Raw genomic sequence first — 21930 nt, forward strand, 5'->3', positions numbered from 1 at the left:
ACAATCACAACTAGTGAATTAACTCTACTCTTAGACCTTGGCTAATTGCTAACTATAATACCTTTTTTCCTTTTCCTTGTTGTCACTACCAGTGCTTTAAATTTATGCATGCTACATACCAAAGTGTTACATTTGACTTTGACTGGTGGTGTGCAATAATCAAAACACAAAAGTAGGTATAATTATATAGATAGTTATGAAGGCGTCCATACTTGACCCAGACAATCTGGTTGTAGGTACCTGTTATTCCATACCCATGGACAGTCTGTAGGTAGACAATGCATACTGGTAACATAATTATATTATATACCCAGATCTGAGAAAACCAAGATTCCACACACAAGAAATCAAACTCCTTTATACTTCAACTGGATCGGTATACTCATTGACTATCAATTCTCATGCAATACTGGTATCAGGTTTGTGAAGCAAGACCTTGTGAAAACTATAAGAGGAGGTTTGGCACCATTTAGTAGCCACAGCTTTGTGTAACAGTGAATACTGTACGTACCAGCCTTAAAGCCACAATTTAAGCCACAGAGAGTTGATAAATTTCTTTATCAGTTAATAAGTGTAAGAGCCTGTAAGGACCACAAATTTGACCTCTGACCTTTCACTCGAGTAGCCCACCCACCCACTACCACCACCTAATGCCACTATATGTGTACCATGTGTGATATTATTACCCACAAGAATTATTACCCACAAGAAAACAGCTGCACAAATTTTTCTGATCTTGTACTCACAAAGATATCTAAAAAGCGGATGAACTCATGTACTTAAGTTTGAGCACTGGGAAATTACAGTTGCATATTTATTTAGCATTTTGTGGGTGGAACCTGGTTTAGTCTCATGTTTCTCACCACTAGCAGAATACGATGTCAAAGGCACATCATAAGGCAACCTCATTTGACCACTATGTGGTGTTGATGTTGATATGGAGTAACTCTTTAAAGTACAAGGTAAATACAGGCTTTACTAAATAAAACCCACCTCATTTTCTGGTGTAAACAATACACCAATTTCATATGATCTTATTTTCAACTGTGTGCCCTTTTTTTCCAAGCCACCCCAAGCAGCTTTTGAAAGGTTGGCACTACCAAATAAATTGCAAGCGAACATATATATGTAAATAAATTTATTTTTAAAAAGAAATTGCATCAGTTATTACAGAAACATTACCTGGTGAGCAACAGCCATGATAGCTTGGTATAATCATCTGATGTTCTTGCATATGTCTTAATATGCGGAGAAGCCCTAGTTCTACCAGTCACTGCTGCTTTCCAATGACTAACAATAATTGATTCAACATAACACTTGTTGTCTCGTCACCTTACCACATATAGTTTGTGAGATATGATTGTTTCTGGGCATTCTGAGATGAGTATGGTATTGACCCTCCAGCTAAAATGACAAACACAAATAAATCAGTGACAAGACGCAAGACGACATACCCATGTATCCTTCTAAAGAGTTTTTAACATTTTCAACAGTAGGAAATACCTAATAAATGCTGTACAATATAATTGTTCAAGAGAATTGGTTAGTACAAACCAGGTGTAACTTGGCAGTTTTTGCTACTGTGATGCTGGCACCACGTGTACTGGACAAAGATGCTAGCCACTCTCCAGTCAACCAGTGAGAACTGGTGGGTCCCAGAGAGCCAATACTAGAAAACTGTCCAATGATTGGCCACCCTGAATTAACCATCGTTGAAGTGGGACCGTGTTGTGATAGTATCTAGAATGATACGGGATGCATTAAATAAAAGTATTACGTAGTCTACCTTTCTCATTTTCATGTGTCCCCACTTAAGCATGTCACGGCCACAGTGCGCACCAGGTACTGATGCAACAAGGCGAACTCTGTTGAGAAAAGAAATACCACACTCACGAACGCATGCACGCACGCACACTACACACATTAAATTACACACACATATATACACACAATTACACACCCAGCCTGAGATAAGTCATGCTGCTTAATCCGTTCAATCCATTCACTGAGTCCTTTATTTTGATATGCGCTGAGGTAATCCTACAGACAACTGATATCTAATAAAAGAACATTTACAGAATTACTAACTTACCAATAAATCTGTTTTGAAGCCGGTTTGTACTGTATCAGCATCCTTAGACAAGTTTGGAAACTTGCGACTGATCCAAACACTAATAAAATAGAACAATAAAATAAGGATTAAGCATTTACAGATTACCCTTGTGACTTCTGATGCCAGTCACGAGCAATGAGGTTAGCAGTGTGGATGACAACTCGAAGACCATCTTCATAAGCTAACAACATCATCTTACTAAGGAAGTAGAGTCACTCACACACTATACAACATGTGTTGGTACTGTATAGCCTAAATATTTCGAGGGGTAAAAATTTTCGAGGTTCAGCAATGTAAAAATATGATTTATAAACGATCCCATAGGTAATATATTTATAAACGATCCCATAGGTAATATATGGAAAAAGTGAAAAATTTCCCCCTCAAAATATTTCGGCTATATGGTATGGTTTATGGAATCTGCATAATTTGAACACATGCACTGGGACAACCAGAAGTTCCTGATTATCAATGTGTCCTGATTTACAGTTCAGTTTTAGGGTTGGGCAATATTACAATATATCATTGCTCGTGATACAAGCATAAGACAATAACCATATCAAGGCTATTTTTACACATCGTGATATATCAAGTTCATGATAATTACTTACAAATTGTAATACCATTAATAAAACTGTCTTAGAAATGCAGCAAATTAGCTTAGGGATTGTTTATGGGATGGATACAACAGTACAAGCCATAGCAAATATTGTAATGTGCATAAAATATCATGATAATATTGACTATTGTTACGAATACTTCCGTGATATACACAATGGTACACTTTTTTTCAGTATCGCCCAACCCTATTCAGTTTATGCCCTAATGCTTCCGTATCTATGTAGGTATCCCAGTGGCGGATACAGGGGGGTTGCAATGGTTTCAGCTGAAACCCCCTCTGAAAAGTGCACGCGCCCCTAATTAATTTACGATTCGTGTGAGTGATAAAATCACCAATAGTTATGCATAGTGTATCACATTGGGACCTTTTCTACTGGTCAAATTTCATACTTTTACCTTTGAAATCACTAAATATGGCACTACGGTGTTGAAGCATGTTAAGTGCCTCTAAAAATAATTATCGTTTTAGTGCTGTTTTGCTTCAAAACTTTCTGTGAAGGCCTGGATGAACTATGAAACAATGCTTTGGAGTGATTTTATGATTCACTATAGATCTATGTAGCTATATAGGCCACTGAGCTATAAGACTGAGTTAACAACCTCTGCTGGACTATAGCTAAGTGGTATCACAGTTATTGAAAACTTCCTGAACCTGAAAATTCCTAGATCTGCCACTGTATCCTCATTATTGAGTGTGCTTGTAAAAGGTGCCACTATGCATACATAAATTGATTGCTCTATTAGAGTATATTAGAAACATGAAAATTCTGCTATGCATACTCTTGCAAATATACACAGCTAAATTCAGATTAGATTATCCATTTTTGTCAAAATATGATACCTGTGATGTGTCCCATACATTATCTCCAGTCTAGCCTGAAAACAGTTTGAACTAACAAGTCGTATAGCAAAGACATGTCTTTCACACCTGCATTAGTTTAACTTGTGGGAAAGGATCTGCCTCACATCTCAACTTGGCAAGTGCCTCCCTTTGATCTCCATGTACTAGCAAAAGTGGCTTGTCTCTACAAGAGCTACCATTATATATTGTTCAACTCAATTTTCTATCTACTGTTACCTAAATGTTGCTGGGTATTGTTCAATTAGCCACGGGACATCAAACATGTAGTTGAACTGTAACAAGTATAGTTCTTAATATCCACATCATGTATTAGTATCACGTGGCCAGACCACATTCTCACTCTCACTTTTTTTGACATCATTAGTCAGCAAGTTAGGGTCTGGTAAAGTTACGTAAAAGTTGTGTTTGCGATTAAACAGTTACCATAGGCCATGGCTGTTCTTATCAGGAAAATGTTACATAGCAACAGTTTCAGTCCCGTTCAAAGTTTTGCAGTGGAGTTTATCTTCCACCATGCCAACGTACAACTAGCCAATGAATCAAATCCATCAAATTTTGCTAGCACAACTTTTCCAGACCCTACCTCGCTGACCAATGACATCACTAAGGAGGTGAAATCAAGATCTGGCCAGTGCAGCATTGGGTACCTGAGCTGATGCTTCTAATTTTCCCATACTGGGAGAGAGAATATCTACACACGTACAGACCAATCAATTGTGTGAATCAATTTATACATACAGCTTGCCTTTTATCCCTATTGCAAAATCTGGTCTATTATATGTGTCTTCAATTCCAGTGACTTTGGTGAGGTAAAAAGGAAGACAAGGGGATGTGGCATGGTCAATGCTATCAACATAGCTAGTTAAGTCATCGTCTTCCTTTTTAAACAGTTTCTTAGGGGGTACGTCTACTCCAAACTTTTCGTCATCTATAAGTATTAAGATAAACTGTGACGATTTACGCCGTTGGTTAAGAATTAAATTACCTGGATGTGAAAAATTCGCAAAATGTTCAGGGTTTTTTCGGTAACATTCACTACCATATTTGCATGGTGGCAAAGAGCTTGATGTACTGGCAGAGCTACTAGCGATGTCATCTTCCAGTAGACTTCTCTTTCTGGACAAAGAAGAATCCATAGACTACTGTTCTTTCTAAATAATGATCATGATGTGCTTTATTTGAAAAGGTAAATTGGAGCAAGATTTGTATTTGTTCGGTGTAGATGGGTAGGGAATACGTAATCTATGGTTCTGGATTGTTTCACAACGACGAGAGGCTTCGTGGTATATATCTGTATGTTGTTTGTACCTTGGGGAAGCACCCTAAATGCACACACTCTAGCTAGTTATCTGTAAATATCCCCAACCATTTTTTATATCCATCTTTTTTTTTTTCATTGGATGTAATCAGCATTTTGCTGCCTTCCAATTATCATAATCAATCAAACCCTAGTGCCTTGTACAGCCAGGCTGAACCTTTTGGTGTAACCCTGTCTTTTGAGACAATTCAGATCATGTAATAAATAGCCTCTCTCTTGCCGCTAAATCTCTCACTCTGCTAGTTCTGTGTGCAAAACATAGATGTAGAAAGGAGGCAAACAGGGCCACAAATTACATGCCTCGACAAACAACTACCGGTAGTTTCTTCCAGACTTCAGTCTCGTCGTGCCAACCATAGATTATACTATGCACAAACCACTTGGTGTAAGCCTAACCTTAATGTGTAGGTAGCAGATTATGAGCTTTCATATTGACTCTTTGATATTGTGTACCTTCGTATGTAGACTGTGCCAGCACTGAAGTGCACAAATGCACCTATTGTTAATTTTATGTTTCAGATAAGGCAACTGGCAGCCTGGCACTAGTTCCCAGCTGACTTTCAGATCTTGTAACTTTTCCCCCTTTGATTTCTCTAACGTGCCTGCACTTATCTGCAAAGTATAAAAAAAAAGATCAGGAAAGTCAGCTGGCCTAGCCAATGCGGGTGGCTCATATCTTCAGTGCACCTGATTATTTTATTGTTAGCTAGGTTAAGTAGTCATTTTAAGTCTCCAGTTCCTGATAGGTTAGGTAATCCTAAGGCTGCAGCACATGTTGCTGTCAGACCTTCAGTGCTGGTCACTGTAAAGTGCTAATAATAATAATAATTAGAGTTAGCTGAATGCTCTGTTAGATTATTTCGTTGCTTATCTTAGACATGAAAGGGTTACAACCTCCTCTCCTGAGTCTTCAGCCTATTTAGCCTTCTCTTCCACTATGCTAAGTAATACAAATAAGTTAGTTTATAACTTATACATTAAGATGACGAAATAATGGTGAAAACTTGCATGGTGTCATAATAATGACCAAATTTAGGCAGTGAAACATAACAATGCAGACAGAGGATCTGAAACATGATTAACAATGAATGGCCTAATAGAATTTTAAAAAGTAGTGATACGCACTGCAATTGTTCCATTAGCTAGTTTTGTAAAATAGCTATCATGTTTTACTAGCGTATGGCAGTATTATGCGATGATGTATGCTTATACCATGTGTGTGATCTGTGCATGTCAATGCCAGACTAATGTCATAAATGGTAACTGGTGGCCTGCCTGGACCACCAATGTGGCATGCATAAATACTAGTGGGCTTGAATATTAATGGTCTGAGGCCTTCAATTTGTATCACTGCTTTCTTGTGTCTTTTGGCCAGGAGGTCTTGCAACCTCTGGGACTAACATCTTTATACTGTTTATTCTTATAAGAACATAGTTACATAGTTTGATAGCAACTGCTGTACTATACAGCAATGACTTGAAAACTGGAAAGATATGCTGTGTTGCAATTGAGAAATCAAAGATTTTATGTCATGATTGGCAAGCCTATCCCTAGCAGTGTTTGCTTCACCTATATATGTCTGACCGGTCCGACTGTTCCCAAAAGTTTACATGATGAACATGGAAACCTTTCATGAAGACTCGCCACGATGCTGTTTAGCATCTGTCTAGTATCCAAAGTTTTAAAATCTGTATCTTTAGCTATTGTTACTGATATAAGCATAGAGGATTGCTAGGCAGCAAAACATGGCCACTAAATTTACTATTATGAGTGAAATAATTCAGTGCCAAGTGTTCATGGAATTGCACTAATAATGAAGCATCATGTAGCACTGTTCCCTAGAGACGTAGTAATAACGTTTTCCTCACAAGGTGTCTAGATTTTCTGAAAACAAACTTATAAGTCACAAATGTCTTTTGCCGTGGTAAAAGTGCTCCTTTGCAACATAGTGAATCTTCAAAAACTACCCTCATGATGCTTACAACTCGAAGATCACAACTTTGTAATAATAAGTACAGTTTAGGATCCTATTAAGGTTTCATACCTTGCCTCCATAGGCTCCAACACATTTAGGACATATTGATTATTATGTTTATTACAGTGACCAGCATTGAAGGTTTGTGCTGCAGCCTTTGACTCACCTAAGGAATGAACTTCACATTACTTATAGGTGTTGCACAATTGCAATTATTAACCACCACATTGCTAATCTATGCGGTCATATATACTGTATGTTATATATATAGTATACTTTGCAGACCACAATATCAATAACTTCTATGTACTAGAGACTAGATAAAGTCACCAATTTTCCACAGATCAGATGCAATATTTCTTTAAATCCACGAAAAATATCTCTTATGCCTTTGGAGAAGCATATAGGCCATAGATTCTTCCCTACAAAATTTCAAAACTGCAGCTTTCTGCTGCAGGAGCTGCAAAGGTGACTAGTTCAAATGTTATCAATTATCTGTCGCCAAAAAAGGCACTGCTCATAATGCTTGAAGCTTATCAATCAAGTCTTTCTGTGCTCAATATGAAAGAGGGACTCTTACATATACAATTATTTTTGGCAGTAAATTACAAATTTCTCTCTTATACTTCTCTTTAAATGTTGTTCAAATACCAATTAAAATGAGATTATTTAATAGTTGATTGTTATATTTGACTGCTCTATTAGAGTATTTCAATCTGGTTGATGTCCTGGACATTTTGGAGAAAAGCTGTGCACTTTTAAAAGAGAAAGGATAGCAAATTGTATGCTAGGTAAATAATTAGTCTGAGAAGAGTAAATATAGCTATTGGTGGAAAAATTCCGGTGCAGAGTGTCTCTATATATACTATTGAATGGTAGTGAGCTAGAGAAAAATAATGGAACAAGGATAGCCACCTGAGTAGGAATATATTAGTCTTGGATGGACAGGGCAGGCTTTAGTATCCTTAAAGCTCTAGGCAAAACTTAATTTAAGGGCCACCCTTAATCGGTGGAAAGGAACCGTGCAGAAGAACAACTATATGCATTTATAACTTTATGTAGAGGAGAGTAAGCCACTGATTTTTTTAACTTCCATCAGATCAGAAGCAATATTCCTTTGAAACCACAAAGAAAATTCCTGCTCTTGCTAGGGGAGGGGCAAAATAAGTTGTTTTGGAATGTATAAGGGGTGTGTGCTTCTATAGGGGGTTCTGTATGTAGAGGATCATTATAAGTGTATGAAGCACACTGTGAAATGCAAAGCATGAGGTTTCAAGGGGGTGAGGGGGGCATGCCCCTCCCCAGGAAATTTTTGAAACATTAGGTGTGAAGATACATGATTTTGGTGAAATTTACTGTGATTCACTGAATATTGCATGACCATCCTACCCCACCCCCCTAAATTAACCCCTGCATAATAGACTCTTACATGCAAAATTTCAGACATGTAGCTTTCTTCATCTGGCTGCATGCAGGAGCTTCAAAAGTGACCTTTCTGAATGTTGCCCAAAAAGTTTATTATCAGTGCACATCAAATAGCCACCTATGTATGCAACTATGCATGACAACTTATTTTTATAAGCATGATGCAAATGTTGTTGTCAACATGATTCAAAATCGATATTGCTTCCGATTAGTGCTGAAATGATTATTTGACTATTCAGTTGGCATCACACTATTCAATTCGTTAGCACATCGTCAAATATTTGTTAGCACTTTGTACACTGTGATTAGATGGATAATGCCAGCCTTGAAAGTGACATAAACGTTCTGTATAGAAGGGATAGAAATAGCTCTCAGGCTTTACCTTACTTTCTAGCAAAGGTTTTTATTCCTTATTCAACAGAAATGCATGCTTAAAGAATAATCGAATATTCGGTAGTTTTGTTCACAACTATTTGAACAGTAAAATTGCTATTCATTTCAGCACTACTTCCAATCAACCTTTTGCTGTCATGAGTACTGGTGACTTATGTATAGGTTTACTCCCAAATGCAAACATGCATGTGTACTGTAGCTACTACTAGTTTACTCCTAAATACACTATAAAGACAGGTGCACTGCAGGTGATCACTACATGAAAGTACACACTGTTAAAATGAAGAGAAAGAGTTCCCATAATAGGGAGGATTTAACACCCTTGGAGAGTAACTACTGATTACTCTGAAGGAGTAACACTTGCTCTGAAGGTGGTGTCACTCTTCAGAGTAACCGTTATTCTCTTCAGAGTGTTGATTACTCTCCAAGGGAGTTAAAGGAGTAACACTTGCTCTGAAGGTGGTGTCACTCTTCAGAGTAATCGTTATTCTCTTCAGAGTGTTGGTTACTCTCCAAGGGAGTTAAATCCTCCCTACACTGGAAACTCTTTAGAGTGGTGGTTACTCTTCATTTTTAACAATGCAGTACTTAATTGAGATTGTCAACCATTTTGTCAATGTTTAATATATATATATATACTAAATCCACAAAGATGTGAAGTGGCATCACCTCTAAACCTGCTTGGCTTTGCTGGCTGCATATAAACAAATCTTGTATATAGTATACTTGACCACAAGTAAGGACTTCTATATAGAGGTTAAATAATTATTCCAGTATATTATGCACAATTGAAGAGCTAACAGACTGTCTCTATAAATACAAGACTGGATGAAGGACTACAGTGGACACAATCAACAAGTTTTATGTGTATCCATAAATAAGCAAGAGAGGATTTAGGGGGTTGCATGGGGTGCTGAAGCACTCACCCCCTCCAAATTTGTAATATGCATGTGCTAACTAGAAAGCTATAGTAGAAGCTACAGAACAAGTACAATTGCATCTTAACATGCATGCATGGGCAATAGAAAGAGCAAGAAGGGAAGGGCTAATCTCATATAGGAATCAACAAGAGGTAATAAAATTGAAATACTCTAATAGAACATTCATCATCAATAAGAAAAAGCAAAGACCAGTGTGTATATGCTGAAATTGAACACCTCTTCTTCTTGACTGGTGCTTTGCTATTTCACCATTGTGCCAAACATCCTGCTATACCAACAGTGCTTAAAGTTAAATTTATGTATTTTTATGTACCATGATTCATAAGACATCAATTCCTCTTGTAAGACATGTTTCTTTTTACAACTAAAATACTAATACTAGGTATCTATTAAAGTTAACAGGAGCTGTATATAGTGTCTATAGGGCTGCACCCTTTAGTTCCACACATTTTTTAATCTTTCCTATTACAAAAAGCTAAATGTTTATTCTTTATATTACATTTGCATGTGGTACATAAATTCCAAGAAGATGTTTTACAATAGCCACAGTGCCTTTCCCTGGTGAAAATAGATACAGTAGAATTAAAACTCAGTTGAAACACAGATTCAAATAATATTGCAGGTCACAGTTTCATCTAGCTGCAGCTAAATTCTTACAGCTCCTGGAGACTTCATGCACTCCTTGAAATTCAACTTTGAACTCAAACTATACTGCGGCTTTCATGCTGTGCCTTATATGACAGGTAGCATTACCACTGCTAACTATAGAGAATAATGATGTTGCTATTTTCATGTTGAAGCATATAGAGCACACTTTGCATGCTGAGTGTGCTTTGCATACTGTACTAGCTAACTACTTGTTGTATCAACCAGTTGCCACTTTTCTTATAACCCCAGCTACCGGTATATAGATGCCCCCATACATAGCTTAGCACCCTGAAAAATCCTATGTAGATCTAAAATGCTCCACTGTTCCTCAATCTCAGCAGATACATGTAAAGTGGACTTCAGAAATAGACTTTTTGAATGCAAATACAAAAATTATCTATCCTGGAAACTGCACATGAATTGTAAATATTAGAGTTTCAAGAATAACCAATACATTATTAATAGCAAAAGTTTTAAAATGAATTAGGAATTCTAATTGAATGGATCTCAAAGGCCAATAAGCCAAAAAAGGTTTCTCTTACTGGACAAATAGGAGATCAAGTTACAAAATCAATAAGTCAAGTACATATCATTGCTTGAAGGTTCTTAGTTTACTAATTTGTTAAGCTGCTTTATTGTAATTGTATCCAGTTATACTGATAGTAAAATGTCAGTAACTTTAAGTATATGAAACATAATTGTTTTACTAAGTTTTAAACTCTCAGTAAAACATCAGTGAATGCGGGTTTACTGAAAAACTACTAAAATAACAAACAATTAACTGTTCCAATTACCGGGAAAATACGACTCTAGTAAACTAAGAAACTTCAAGCAGTGTATTATTGTTCACTTCAAGCAGTGTATTAGTGTATTATTATTGTATTATTATTGTCCTTCATTTATTGTTCTGGGGAAAGTTTTTTGCTGTAGGAGAATGATGAAATAGAGTGGGTGTTGGAGTCATGTTGGATGTAATAGTGAAACATGAGTCTTACATACTGATAATGCTTATTTTACAGTGATCATAATATAAATAATAAAATATCGGGACGGTTACTGTTGAAGGCGAAACACTTTTTGACTTGTTTTCTGTATTTACAAGGTACGTGCAGTCAAACTATCTTTGCAAAGGGTTTATTTATGCATGTTTGTAAATAAATAATTTTGAATACATGCAGCAACTGGTTCCTCACTATTAAAAATTTGACCATATAACAATTGGAGTATTTGTCATAAAGTCTGCATGTAGCTATACATATACAAAAGAGCCTTTCTGTTTCCATACAAATGGCTCTGATCCCTTATAGAGCTGCATCTGTTGTACTCTACAATATAAAACCTTTTGGAATCACCAGCAAAACTATTATGATATATATATGTGCTATGGTTTAAAACGCTTCCCTTTATTCCACACAATTATTTCAATTTAATACACTGGATCCAGTGAATACAACTTTAAATGGCTTGTTGTATGATAGGAAATTTGACATAAGAAAAGTTCAGGTGAAACAGTTACCTTTAATTTGTCAAACATTGATAAGCACATTTAAAAGTGACCGGTATTTAGATCTAAATTTCTTTAACAATTAATTTGTCAAAGTGATAAAGTGCACATGTGGTTTCATCAACCTTTTCTTCTAGCTGTCAAAATTTCCCGTCATTATGGTACTGCAGAAATCAGTATTACTTGCACCAACATACAAAGGGAATTATCATATTATGATTCATTGGATGCAAGCATTGTCTGAGATGAAGAACACGACGGTAGCTATTTGTTGACATGTTAAGAGGTGTCCAGGTACAGTAATATAATGCATTAAAATCTAACAGGATATAATACTGTATACATTGAAATTTGAAATGTTCCAGTGCATTAAAATAGTTATCTCATGTTTTTGTCATGAAAGAGATGGTAAATCAGTGTTGCCTTTTGGTTTGCCGCCATATTGAGTTATAATTCCTAATGGTATATATTGTATTGCTGAATTATTCTCAGCCATATAGCTAGTTATTTTGCTCATTTGCTGTTCTTCTGTTTGCTTACAGCCATGAAATGGTATTCATTGTGTTGTTGCTCTTCAGTTTGTGTGGGCACTAAAATTTCTACCATAAAACTATTGATTGATAGTTTTGCTCATCTGATGTACTTCTATTTGTGTCTCTCCCTTTTCCCATAACCATTATGTCGTTCAACTGTCAATTATTATCTCTTCGATTTATATTTTTCCAAATTCCATCACGTACCAAGTGCACTGCTGTCTCTAGCAATTTCAGCATCAAACAATGTACACAGAAAGCCAAATGTATAGTTGCCTATTTGGGGGTGTATGCAATTGTGTCAGGAAGAGGTTAATAATAAATAAACAGTAGCAGCAGTTAATAAACACCTTAAAAATGAATAGTTGAAGTGTATGTATATGACATATATACACCGTCTGACTAACAACTTATGTATTTATGTAACAACATGCAAACAGGGAACTCATGCATGCAGTCTCTTAGCACAGTATGTCATTTTTATGCTAAGTGATAGCAATTATTTCCTGCCTTTTGCATTCATTTGGTATCAACAGTTGCCTCCTCAGCTAATAGACAGCAAATCATGTAGGTATAAAAACTATGAATAGGTCCATTAATCAACAGGTGCAGTGCAATAGATAAACTATCGTAATTGAGTAAGCTTCCACCAATAGAAACCACTACACTGTTCATTGCAATATAATTATGTGATAGTCACTATGTTATACTAAACACTTGACTCCAGTCAACACATTTACTCCACCTATGGCTATAAGCAGATAATACATATACAGTGCATGGGTATTGTTCATGCAATGTTTAATATCATTCCAAAATGTCAAACACATTTTGCTTAGCGATGCCATAGTCATAGATCGTTTTAATTGGAGGTATATAAGCGACTGTTGTTAAACTACCATGGGAAACCTTGCATGTTCATTGTTCCATTGATCCATGCATGCATTAGGGGTAGAACCCCTGTGACATACTGACATTTCACTGTCATTTATATACCCCATCCCATACACATGTAAACCCAAGCTAAAATCTGAGTGAATGATTATGCATGAAATATCCTATACACACTGCATGTAAAAAATCACTGGTCAGTGACATTCACCAGGCAGTTTAAGTATAGTTATGTATGTATGTATGTATGTATGTATGTATGTATGTATGTATGTATGTATGTATGTATGTATGTATGTATGTATGTATGTATGTATGTATGTATGTATGTATGTATGTATGTATGTATGTATGTATGTATGTATGTATGTATGTATGTATGTATGTATGTATGTATGCATGCATGCATGCATGCATGTATGTATGTATGTATGTATGTATGTATGTATGTATGTATGTATGTATGTATGTATGTATGTATATGTATGTATGTATGTATGTATGTATGTATGTATGTTTGTTTGTTTGTTTGTTTGTTTGTTTTATATGTAATGTGCATGCATTTTCATGTACATATATGTTATGCACAATGCTTTAATCAATTGAAAGCAAGCTCACGTGTATGGTTAGGCCCAGTATACTATTATACTACTGACTTTACCTAATACTATAGTGAAAGCATTAACTGCTTGATTATGTTTTCTCTGAAAATAACACACCACAGACTATTTGGGAACAGACGATGGTTCAATCTCTTAAAAAGTTAATAGTCTAATTAGATTGTATGTAAATAAAACCCTCACAAATTTTAAGGCAGGGCTAATAGCTATGATTTCATCTCCATTATTTAATGATTTTGCTACAGTTATAATACACATAACATGCATGTACAAACACAAAAAGATTAATTATACACTGCAGCTGGTATGCTGGTACAGCCTATAGGTATATCCTAAAGAAAAAATATCTGTTAGGTCAGTAAATATCTAGCACTTTTTTTATCCATGAACTGAATGTAGGTAGCTAAGCCACATTTCATGGTGTATATATATAAATTACCTACGTATATTCCTCACAACACACACACACACACACACACACACACACACACACACACACACACACACACACACACACACACACACACACACACACACTATTCATGCCCACTACCAGTCATAGAAGCATGTTATAAGATGATGGTAAGGTTTATTGTTGAGTACGCCTTACCTGTATGGTCTCGATCTATACTGAAATCAATTTTCTGAAACTAAAAATGATTCGATGAAGAGCTGTAAGATCGTACTAAATGATACATTTTCACCAGTCTCAAGTATGATAAAACAACTAGGATGTCAATGTAAAGTAACAATTACGTACAATACAATTATGTCGTATTTATGGACCATCTTAGAATATAACACTAACCATATACTTGGGGCTACTCATGTATTTAAACTACATCAATTGTCAGCTGAAATATATGCTTATCATGCATGATTTTGTATTTTCCTTTCAACCATCACTTTATGAAACAATTTCTGGTGGAGGCTGAGGTTGTCACTTATAGTAATTTAGAAAAGAATTTTAGTTTTTTTTTGTAACTGATATTGTGTAAGTGCACTGTGAAAAGACTATAGTGAGTAGGAGGAACTATAATTTAGTTCAATAAAATGTCCATGTTGTGGATTCTGTTTTTGATTTTAGTTCAGAATTCAATACTTGTAACCCTACATGTTAAGTGTTGCTACTGTATGCCAGTAATTGTGAGGCTATATAAGTTCAAAATAGAAGCACAGTGACTTACATTCACATCCACACATTATGCAATGTGATTTAAAGCACCAGTATTTTTGTGCTATATAGCAGGCAATTCAAAGTATGGTGCTTTGGATAATAATCATAATATGTAGTACGCATTAAAATCTTCAAGCTTCATACCACAAATGTGTAGGAATGAAAGTACAAAAGTATTTACAAACATATAGCAAATGTCAATTTAAAAAATATAATTTGAGTATAGTGTGTATATAATCAACTTGTATGGCTATAACATCTGGATAAGATATGTATAGTCTCTGACTTTTAGTATAGAGTTACCAAATGTTGTCTCTTCTGTCCATCCAAATTTCAGAAAAGCAACTGGACCAAAAAGATATAATGATAGTAACCTCACTAACATGTGGTCAGACCTTGACACAGTGTTATCATTGTTAATAAATGGTTTACATACATTTAAAGTAATAAGATCTTAGGTGTTAACTGACTTTCTCCAGAACTGACCACCATCACAAGCGTGATGCCCGGCCAGAATTAAGGGGTGTCCTCTAAATTGAGTTATGTTCTAGCATACTCATTTGTTTCACCTTATTTATTAATTATGTCTGTGCATGTGCTTTGTGTTACATCCTAACTATTGGGAATAGAAAATGAAAAGAAAAGGTGGATTACGTTGTGTGTTACATAATATACAATAATCATGATGACTTGCGTGATCATGTGAGGAATATGGCTACTAGCTATGACGTATACCATTCACTGTGAAAAATAAAATCATTGATGGGTTTCATGATTTCATCATACTAGAATTTCTTCAACTATAAAAGGAGCATGTTGCTGGTTGGTGGAGCACTTGTTGCAGTCAATCATGTTGGCATCAAGGATAACAAGTGTCTTTCTGTTGACAGTGTTTTTTGGAAAGATTGATGGAGTCCTTGTCAGTGTTTCAGATGGGGAAAGTGAACAAGATGAACTCACCTGCTGTGACATTGGAAATCATTCAATGGTGTATGCACTGACTAACATCACCAACAATGGTGTTATCAAAGTAACAATGGATGTTGTACTGCCATCTATCATAATACTGGAAGATCTTGAGAACATCACGATTGTTGGACAAAGAAACACTTCCATAAATTGTAGGAGTGTTGGAGCAGTCAAGTTCATCTCCTGCAGCAATGTTACCATTATAGGAATCAATTGGATAGGGTGTGGCTCTAAGAACAACCCGGTAATTGAATTTTATAATTCATCCAATACTACAATTCAAGACTCTTCTTTCCATAACTCAACAGGACAAGCTATTGTCCTATCAGAAGTGTCAAGTAATGTGAACATCAGCAATTGTGAGTTTACGCATAACAGTGAGCACCAAGGTCATGGTGCAGCAATACATTTCTCATCTCAGAATCATACTCAACTGCACTTTGTAATTGACAGTTGTAATTTCTCCTTTAATGGGGCTGCCGATAGTCTAGTCTACATTGATGGTCCAGTAAACAGATTGGATAATTTCTTATTTGTACAAGATTGTGTGTTCATTCAAAATCGAGGGGTGCCAATTTATGTTTCACATCATAGACTACATCTTAATGGTAAACTATTGTTTCAACAGAACAGAGCAACTGCTGGTGGAGGAATTTTCGCCATTAACTCAATAGTTACATTTGATAATAAAGCTGATGTTAGCTTTATTAATAACTCAGCACTATCATATGGTGGGGCTATTTATCTCACTGATTCTAGAATATCGTTTGAGGAAAACACAGTTGTAAACCTTAAAGAAAACAAAGCAAAAACTCTTGGGGGTGCAATATATTCTGTAAGCAACTCAGAGATCTTGTTTAATAGAAATACAATAGTACTATTTCATAAAAATAGAGCTGGTGCATTTGGGGGAGCCCTGTACTCTCAAAAACAGTCCACCATAACATTTGATGAAGAATCAAACGTGACATTTACTGGCAATGTTGCTAGCATCAGTGGAGGAGCAATCCTCTCCCACTACCATTGTAGAATTTCATTTAGTAACAATTCTGAAGTGACCTTTAATGACAACAGAGCTGAATCTGGAGGAGCTGTTTACTCTGCCAGTCATTCTGCCATGTCATTTAATGGAAACTCAAATGTGGCTTTTAGTGGTAATGATGTCAGAGAAAGAGGAGGCGCAATTGATTCTTTTGATCGCTGCAACATCACATTCAATGAAAACTCACTGGTGACCTTTAAAGGCAACAAGGCTACATATGGTGGAGCAATGCGCTCTGCAAGATATTCTATTATCTCATTTAATGCAAAGTCAACGGTGAAATTTGAATATAATGACGCCAGCAATGGAGGAGGAGGAGGCATTGATTCCAAAAATAATTGCGATATCATTTTTGATGCAAATTCAGCAGTGACATTCAAAGGAAATAGTGCCACTAAAGGAGGAGGTCTACAGTCTGTAGGTTTCTCCAGTGTATTAATTAGTGCAAACACATCATTGATATTTGAAGGCAACCGTGCAACATACGGAGGAGCATTATCCTCTGACAGTTATTCTGAAATATTGTTTCTTGAAACATCAACAGTCATATTAACTGACAATAGTGGAACACTTGGAGGAGCTCTATACACTGATAAATATTCCAATGTACTATTTGGAGGGAATGCATCAGTGACATTTAGTGACAATGATGCTATTCATGGTGGAGGTGCAATATTCTGCTATAAATTTTGTAGCCTCTTGTTTGGTCAACACTCCGTAACAGCCTTTAGTAACAACATGGCTCAACAAAATGGAGGTGCCTTATTTTCCTATGACAATATCACCATCTTGTTTGATGGAAAGTCAAAAGTATTATTTAATAGAAATAGTGCTGTCAATGGAGGAGCTGTACAGTTGGAGGTTTATGGCAACATTTCATTTGATGGAGATACTGATGTAACATTTAAGGAGAATAAAGCCAGTGATAACGGAGGAGCTGTTTTCTCTTACAAAAACTGTTACATCGTCATTGATGGAAATTCATTGGTAACATTTATTGGCAATAATGCAACCACAGGAGGTGCTCTGGTTTCTAGAGACAACTCCAATATGTCAGTTGATGGTAACGCTAATTTAATGTTTTCTCACAACAGTGCTATCTTAAATGGTGGAGCTGTGCATTGTGGTACTGAGTCCCAACTCAAATTTAATGGAAATTCTATAACAAGTTTTTACCATAATATAGCTGAACACGATGGTGGAGCCATGCATTGCAATGACCACTCTGATGTTATACTTGAAGCATATGTAAGGGTAACATTTACAAACAACACTGCTGAAAATGGTGGAGCTATTGCTATCTTGCAATCCAATTTGATCTTTAGAATGAATTCATCAACAATATTTAATAATAACCTTGCACTTAGAGATGGTGGAGCCTTATATCTTAGCAATGGTTTTAATGTGACATTTAAGGATGATTCTGATGTTATTTTCCTTCACAACAATGCTGAGTTTCATGGTGGAGCAATTTATGGTGAACTAATAAACAGCATTCAGAGTACTGTATCCAACACTACAGATATTGATCTGCAGAATAATACTGCTCTTGTAGGCCCTGATGCCTACATCGATGTACCAGGATCTTGTGATGAATACTGCTTTGGTAACAGCATAGCTGGGTTGAAAGTGACGCATAATAATCCACCTAGGAAACTGGCCTTCTATGATCCAGCTACATGTATTGATGATGATAACAAAACTTGCAAAACATATTATATATCTAATGTAATGCTTGGTCAAGATATCACAATAGATGCCTGTGTACTTGGCTTTAATGATCAAACAGCTGGGAGTGTTGACTTTGTGGTCAGTAGTAAGGATCAAGAGTATAAAATTGATGGAAGGTTTGTGTCAGTTGCTTGTAAAGAGTTCCAAGGTGTCGGTGTAACTGGTAAGAGGATCTCTAACAGGACTAATTTTACAATGACAATTGCATCATATGTTAGCAGTCAATCAGAAATTTCGATCACACTAATCATGGAACTGTCACCATGCCACCCTGGTTTCTACTATAATGACTCCACAGAAACATGTATATGTTACAATGATGTTGTGTCCTGTTCTGGTGGTACATCAATGATTAAGAGAGGTTATTGGTTTGGTTTAGTTAATAACAAGTCAACTGTTTCAATTTGTCCACTGAACTATTGTAATTTTACCTCTTCTGAAACTAGCAACGGATTTTATCAACTTTCACCAATGAGGACAAACCAATGTATGTCACAAAGAAGTGGCACTGCTTGTGGTAGTTGCAGTGAAAATTACACACTCTCATTTGATTCTGTAGAATGTGTCAGTGTTGACAAGTGTACAACTAGCCAGACAATACTGGCAATTACATTATCAATGTTATATTGGGTAGTCATAGTTATGATAGTGTTTATTATGACTTACTATCATGTTGGAGTTGGCTATTTGTATGCTATCACATACTATTACAGTGTGCTGGATATCCTGTTGAACCAGAACTTACACATATCTCAGAGACTGCACATGACAATAAGCATCATTTCTAGTATCGTCAAAGTTACTCCACAGTTTCTAGGAAAGCTTTGCTTGGTACGAAATATGAGTGGCATTGACCAGCAGTTCATTCATTATATACATCCACTAGCTGTTACTCTTATTGTAGCAATTATCTGCCAATCAGCCAGAATATCTCACAAGTTTTCAGCATTCATAAGCAGAGGAATAATCCATGTTGTGTGTTTCCTCTTCTTATTGTCATATACTTCTGTGGCTACGACTTCACTGTTGCTGTTGAGATCACTGACTTTTGATAATGTGGATAAGGTTTACACTTACTTATCACCTGACATAGAGTATTTTAATGGTCGTCATCTACCATATTTTATTGTGTCGTTGTTATGTGCACTAGTAATTGTGATTGGCCTCCCTGTTCTGCTTCTATTTGAGCCATTCCTCAATCACAAGATCAACTTTACAAGTATAAAGCCATTGCTGGATCAGTTTCAAGGATGCTACAAGGACAAATATCGATGCTTTGCAGCTTATTACATGATTTGCCGGTTGATTATTATTTCAATTATCATTTCTAATGGCAACAATACACAATATCTATTGATCACTGCTAGTACATTGTTAGCCTTAATACAGCTAATACTAAAACCATATGAAAGTGAATTACTTAATGTTTTTGATGGTATGGTTTTGCAATTGATTATCTTGATTTCAATGATACCACTTGTTGACAGTTTTGATCCACTTTTCTTATCAGCAATTACTATTGTTTTGGTGGTACTGCCATTAGTATCATTTGTTGTCATGGAATTGTTAGTATACAAAGAAACTATCAAGAAACTCACTACTTACTGTAGACATAAACCCAGCAATTCTCCCAGTGTAGTGTCTGTGAGTGATATTGGTATTATTGTAGATGAAAACATGAGGAGAAATGCTACCGTTTGTGAAATGTAAGTATGTTGCTATACATGAATAATTGGCTTACTACTCAGGCATGTTGTAGCATAGATTTCAGTATATATCTAGAATTATTATTTGCATATTTCTTAGTTACTCTTTACTATCCACCTATATCATTACTAACACTGTTTAAATGCTTTTGCCTACTATCAGGCAGTACAACATAATTTTAACAATGCGTTGCATTAGTGTTTAATAAAGTACATCCACTGTTTGTGGTTTAAAAGTCATATACGATGTATAATACCGTGTATTTAAGATGAGATCGTGTATTAATAGTGCTATATATACTTGTTAAGTATGATGCATGTATATGTATGGCATTGTACCTATGCCAGTCTATTTTACAGTATCACAATTATATATATTTTTCTTCCTCTAGCATACTGAACTCAGAACCAGATGATGATTCTCAATTTATTAATTTTCGTGAATCCTTTATGGAGTTCATGGATGAGATTAGAGATTGACCTCTTGATGACAGTGACAAGTGTATTATACCATCACATGATACCATCACATGATACCATCACATGATACCATCACATGATAGCATTTTAAGTACAATCATTTGTATATAGCATATTTACAATTATTGAAGGAGCTAGCTGTAATTAATCTTAAAATTTTCCACTTATCATTGTTATGGTTATGTATAGCTGTATAATATTACAACTATATGTTAATCTTCATTAGTAACATTGTTAGCATTCTTTATAAGGCAGGAACAAAGGCAGCAAAAGCACATTGTTTAATAAAGTATGTAACAACAAAGAGAAATGAAATGCAAGATAAATATAAAATTTTACTCTGAATTCCCATTGGTCAGTTTGAGCAAGACAGCTCATTGGGTGTCATAACTTGAATGCATTTCAAATCTTATTATTATTTTAACCTCTCAACAATCGCCAAAGCCGTTCTTCCCTGTTGAAAGCCACATACAGTTAGAAGGACAATTAAATAAACAGGACAACACATAGCAGCTATGGAAAAAAATGCAAACAAAAACGTAACAAGATATTAATAATTTATTATTATCCATATTATTGCAGCCATTTCATGGTTGCCACTTTTTTGATTTCATAACTTTTCACACAGGATTTTTGAAGGCCGCACCCTTTTTATACAACTTGCATTGGCTGTTTTGTGTGGATACAAATTACATAATAACACTATGAGATTGCATATGTAATGCAACCTTGAAAGAGTTGATAGAATTGTATACTGTAATTTGCTTTTTTCGTTGTAAAATAATTTTTGTATGCAAAAATTTTATGTAAGAAAACTTCTTACATCAAAAAACTGAGCAGTCATTCATGTAAATCATTTTTACACAAAAAAAATTTGATCATGAAACTTTGCACAAAAGTAAAGCAAATCATGGTAGAAACTTTGCAGCTACCTGGTAGTCAAAACATATAAGGCCAGAGACATACACAAGAATTTAAAAA

General features: G+C 35.6%; 3 protein-coding genes across 3 annotated transcripts; 2 read left to right on the forward strand and 1 right to left on the reverse strand.

The window, feature by feature from the left end:
* Positions 1–33: 33 nt before the first annotated feature.
* LOC136236165 (tyrosyl-DNA phosphodiesterase 1-like) lies at positions 34–4766 on the reverse strand. The gene is made up of 17 exons (XM_066026274.1): positions 4582–4766; positions 4342–4524; positions 4244–4287; positions 3813–3868; positions 3663–3759; positions 3576–3610; positions 2219–2311; positions 2093–2171; positions 1961–2040; positions 1787–1865; positions 1555–1740; positions 1455–1503; positions 1338–1404; positions 1183–1290; positions 994–1096; positions 864–948; positions 34–265 (listed from the first exon to the last, which is right to left on the reverse strand). The coding sequence occupies exons 1-17, from the start codon at positions 4730–4732 to the stop codon at positions 195–197; spliced, it is 1566 nt and encodes a 521-aa protein (XP_065882346.1). The 5' UTR covers positions 4733–4766; the 3' UTR covers positions 34–194.
* Positions 4767–15871: 11105 nt separating this feature from the next.
* On the forward strand, positions 15872–19403 carry LOC136268871 (probable outer membrane protein PmpD). The gene is made up of 2 exons (XM_066064336.1): positions 15872–19327; positions 19398–19403. The coding sequence occupies exons 1-2, from the start codon at positions 15872–15874 to the stop codon at positions 19401–19403; spliced, it is 3462 nt and encodes a 1153-aa protein (XP_065920408.1).
* Positions 19404–19419: 16 nt separating this feature from the next.
* Positions 19420–21078, forward strand: LOC136237082 (uncharacterized). The gene is made up of 2 exons (XM_066027355.1): positions 19420–20469; positions 20862–21078. Exons 1-2 carry the CDS (start codon positions 19421–19423, stop codon positions 20947–20949), a joined length of 1137 nt encoding a protein of 378 aa, XP_065883427.1. The 5' UTR covers position 19420; the 3' UTR covers positions 20950–21078.
* Positions 21079–21930: the final 852 nt, after the last annotated feature.

The sequence above is a fragment of the Dysidea avara genome, chromosome 10, assembly GCF_963678975.1.
Source record: "Dysidea avara chromosome 10, odDysAvar1.4, whole genome shotgun sequence".
Lineage (NCBI taxonomy): Eukaryota > Metazoa > Porifera > Demospongiae > Dictyoceratida > Dysideidae > Dysidea > Dysidea avara.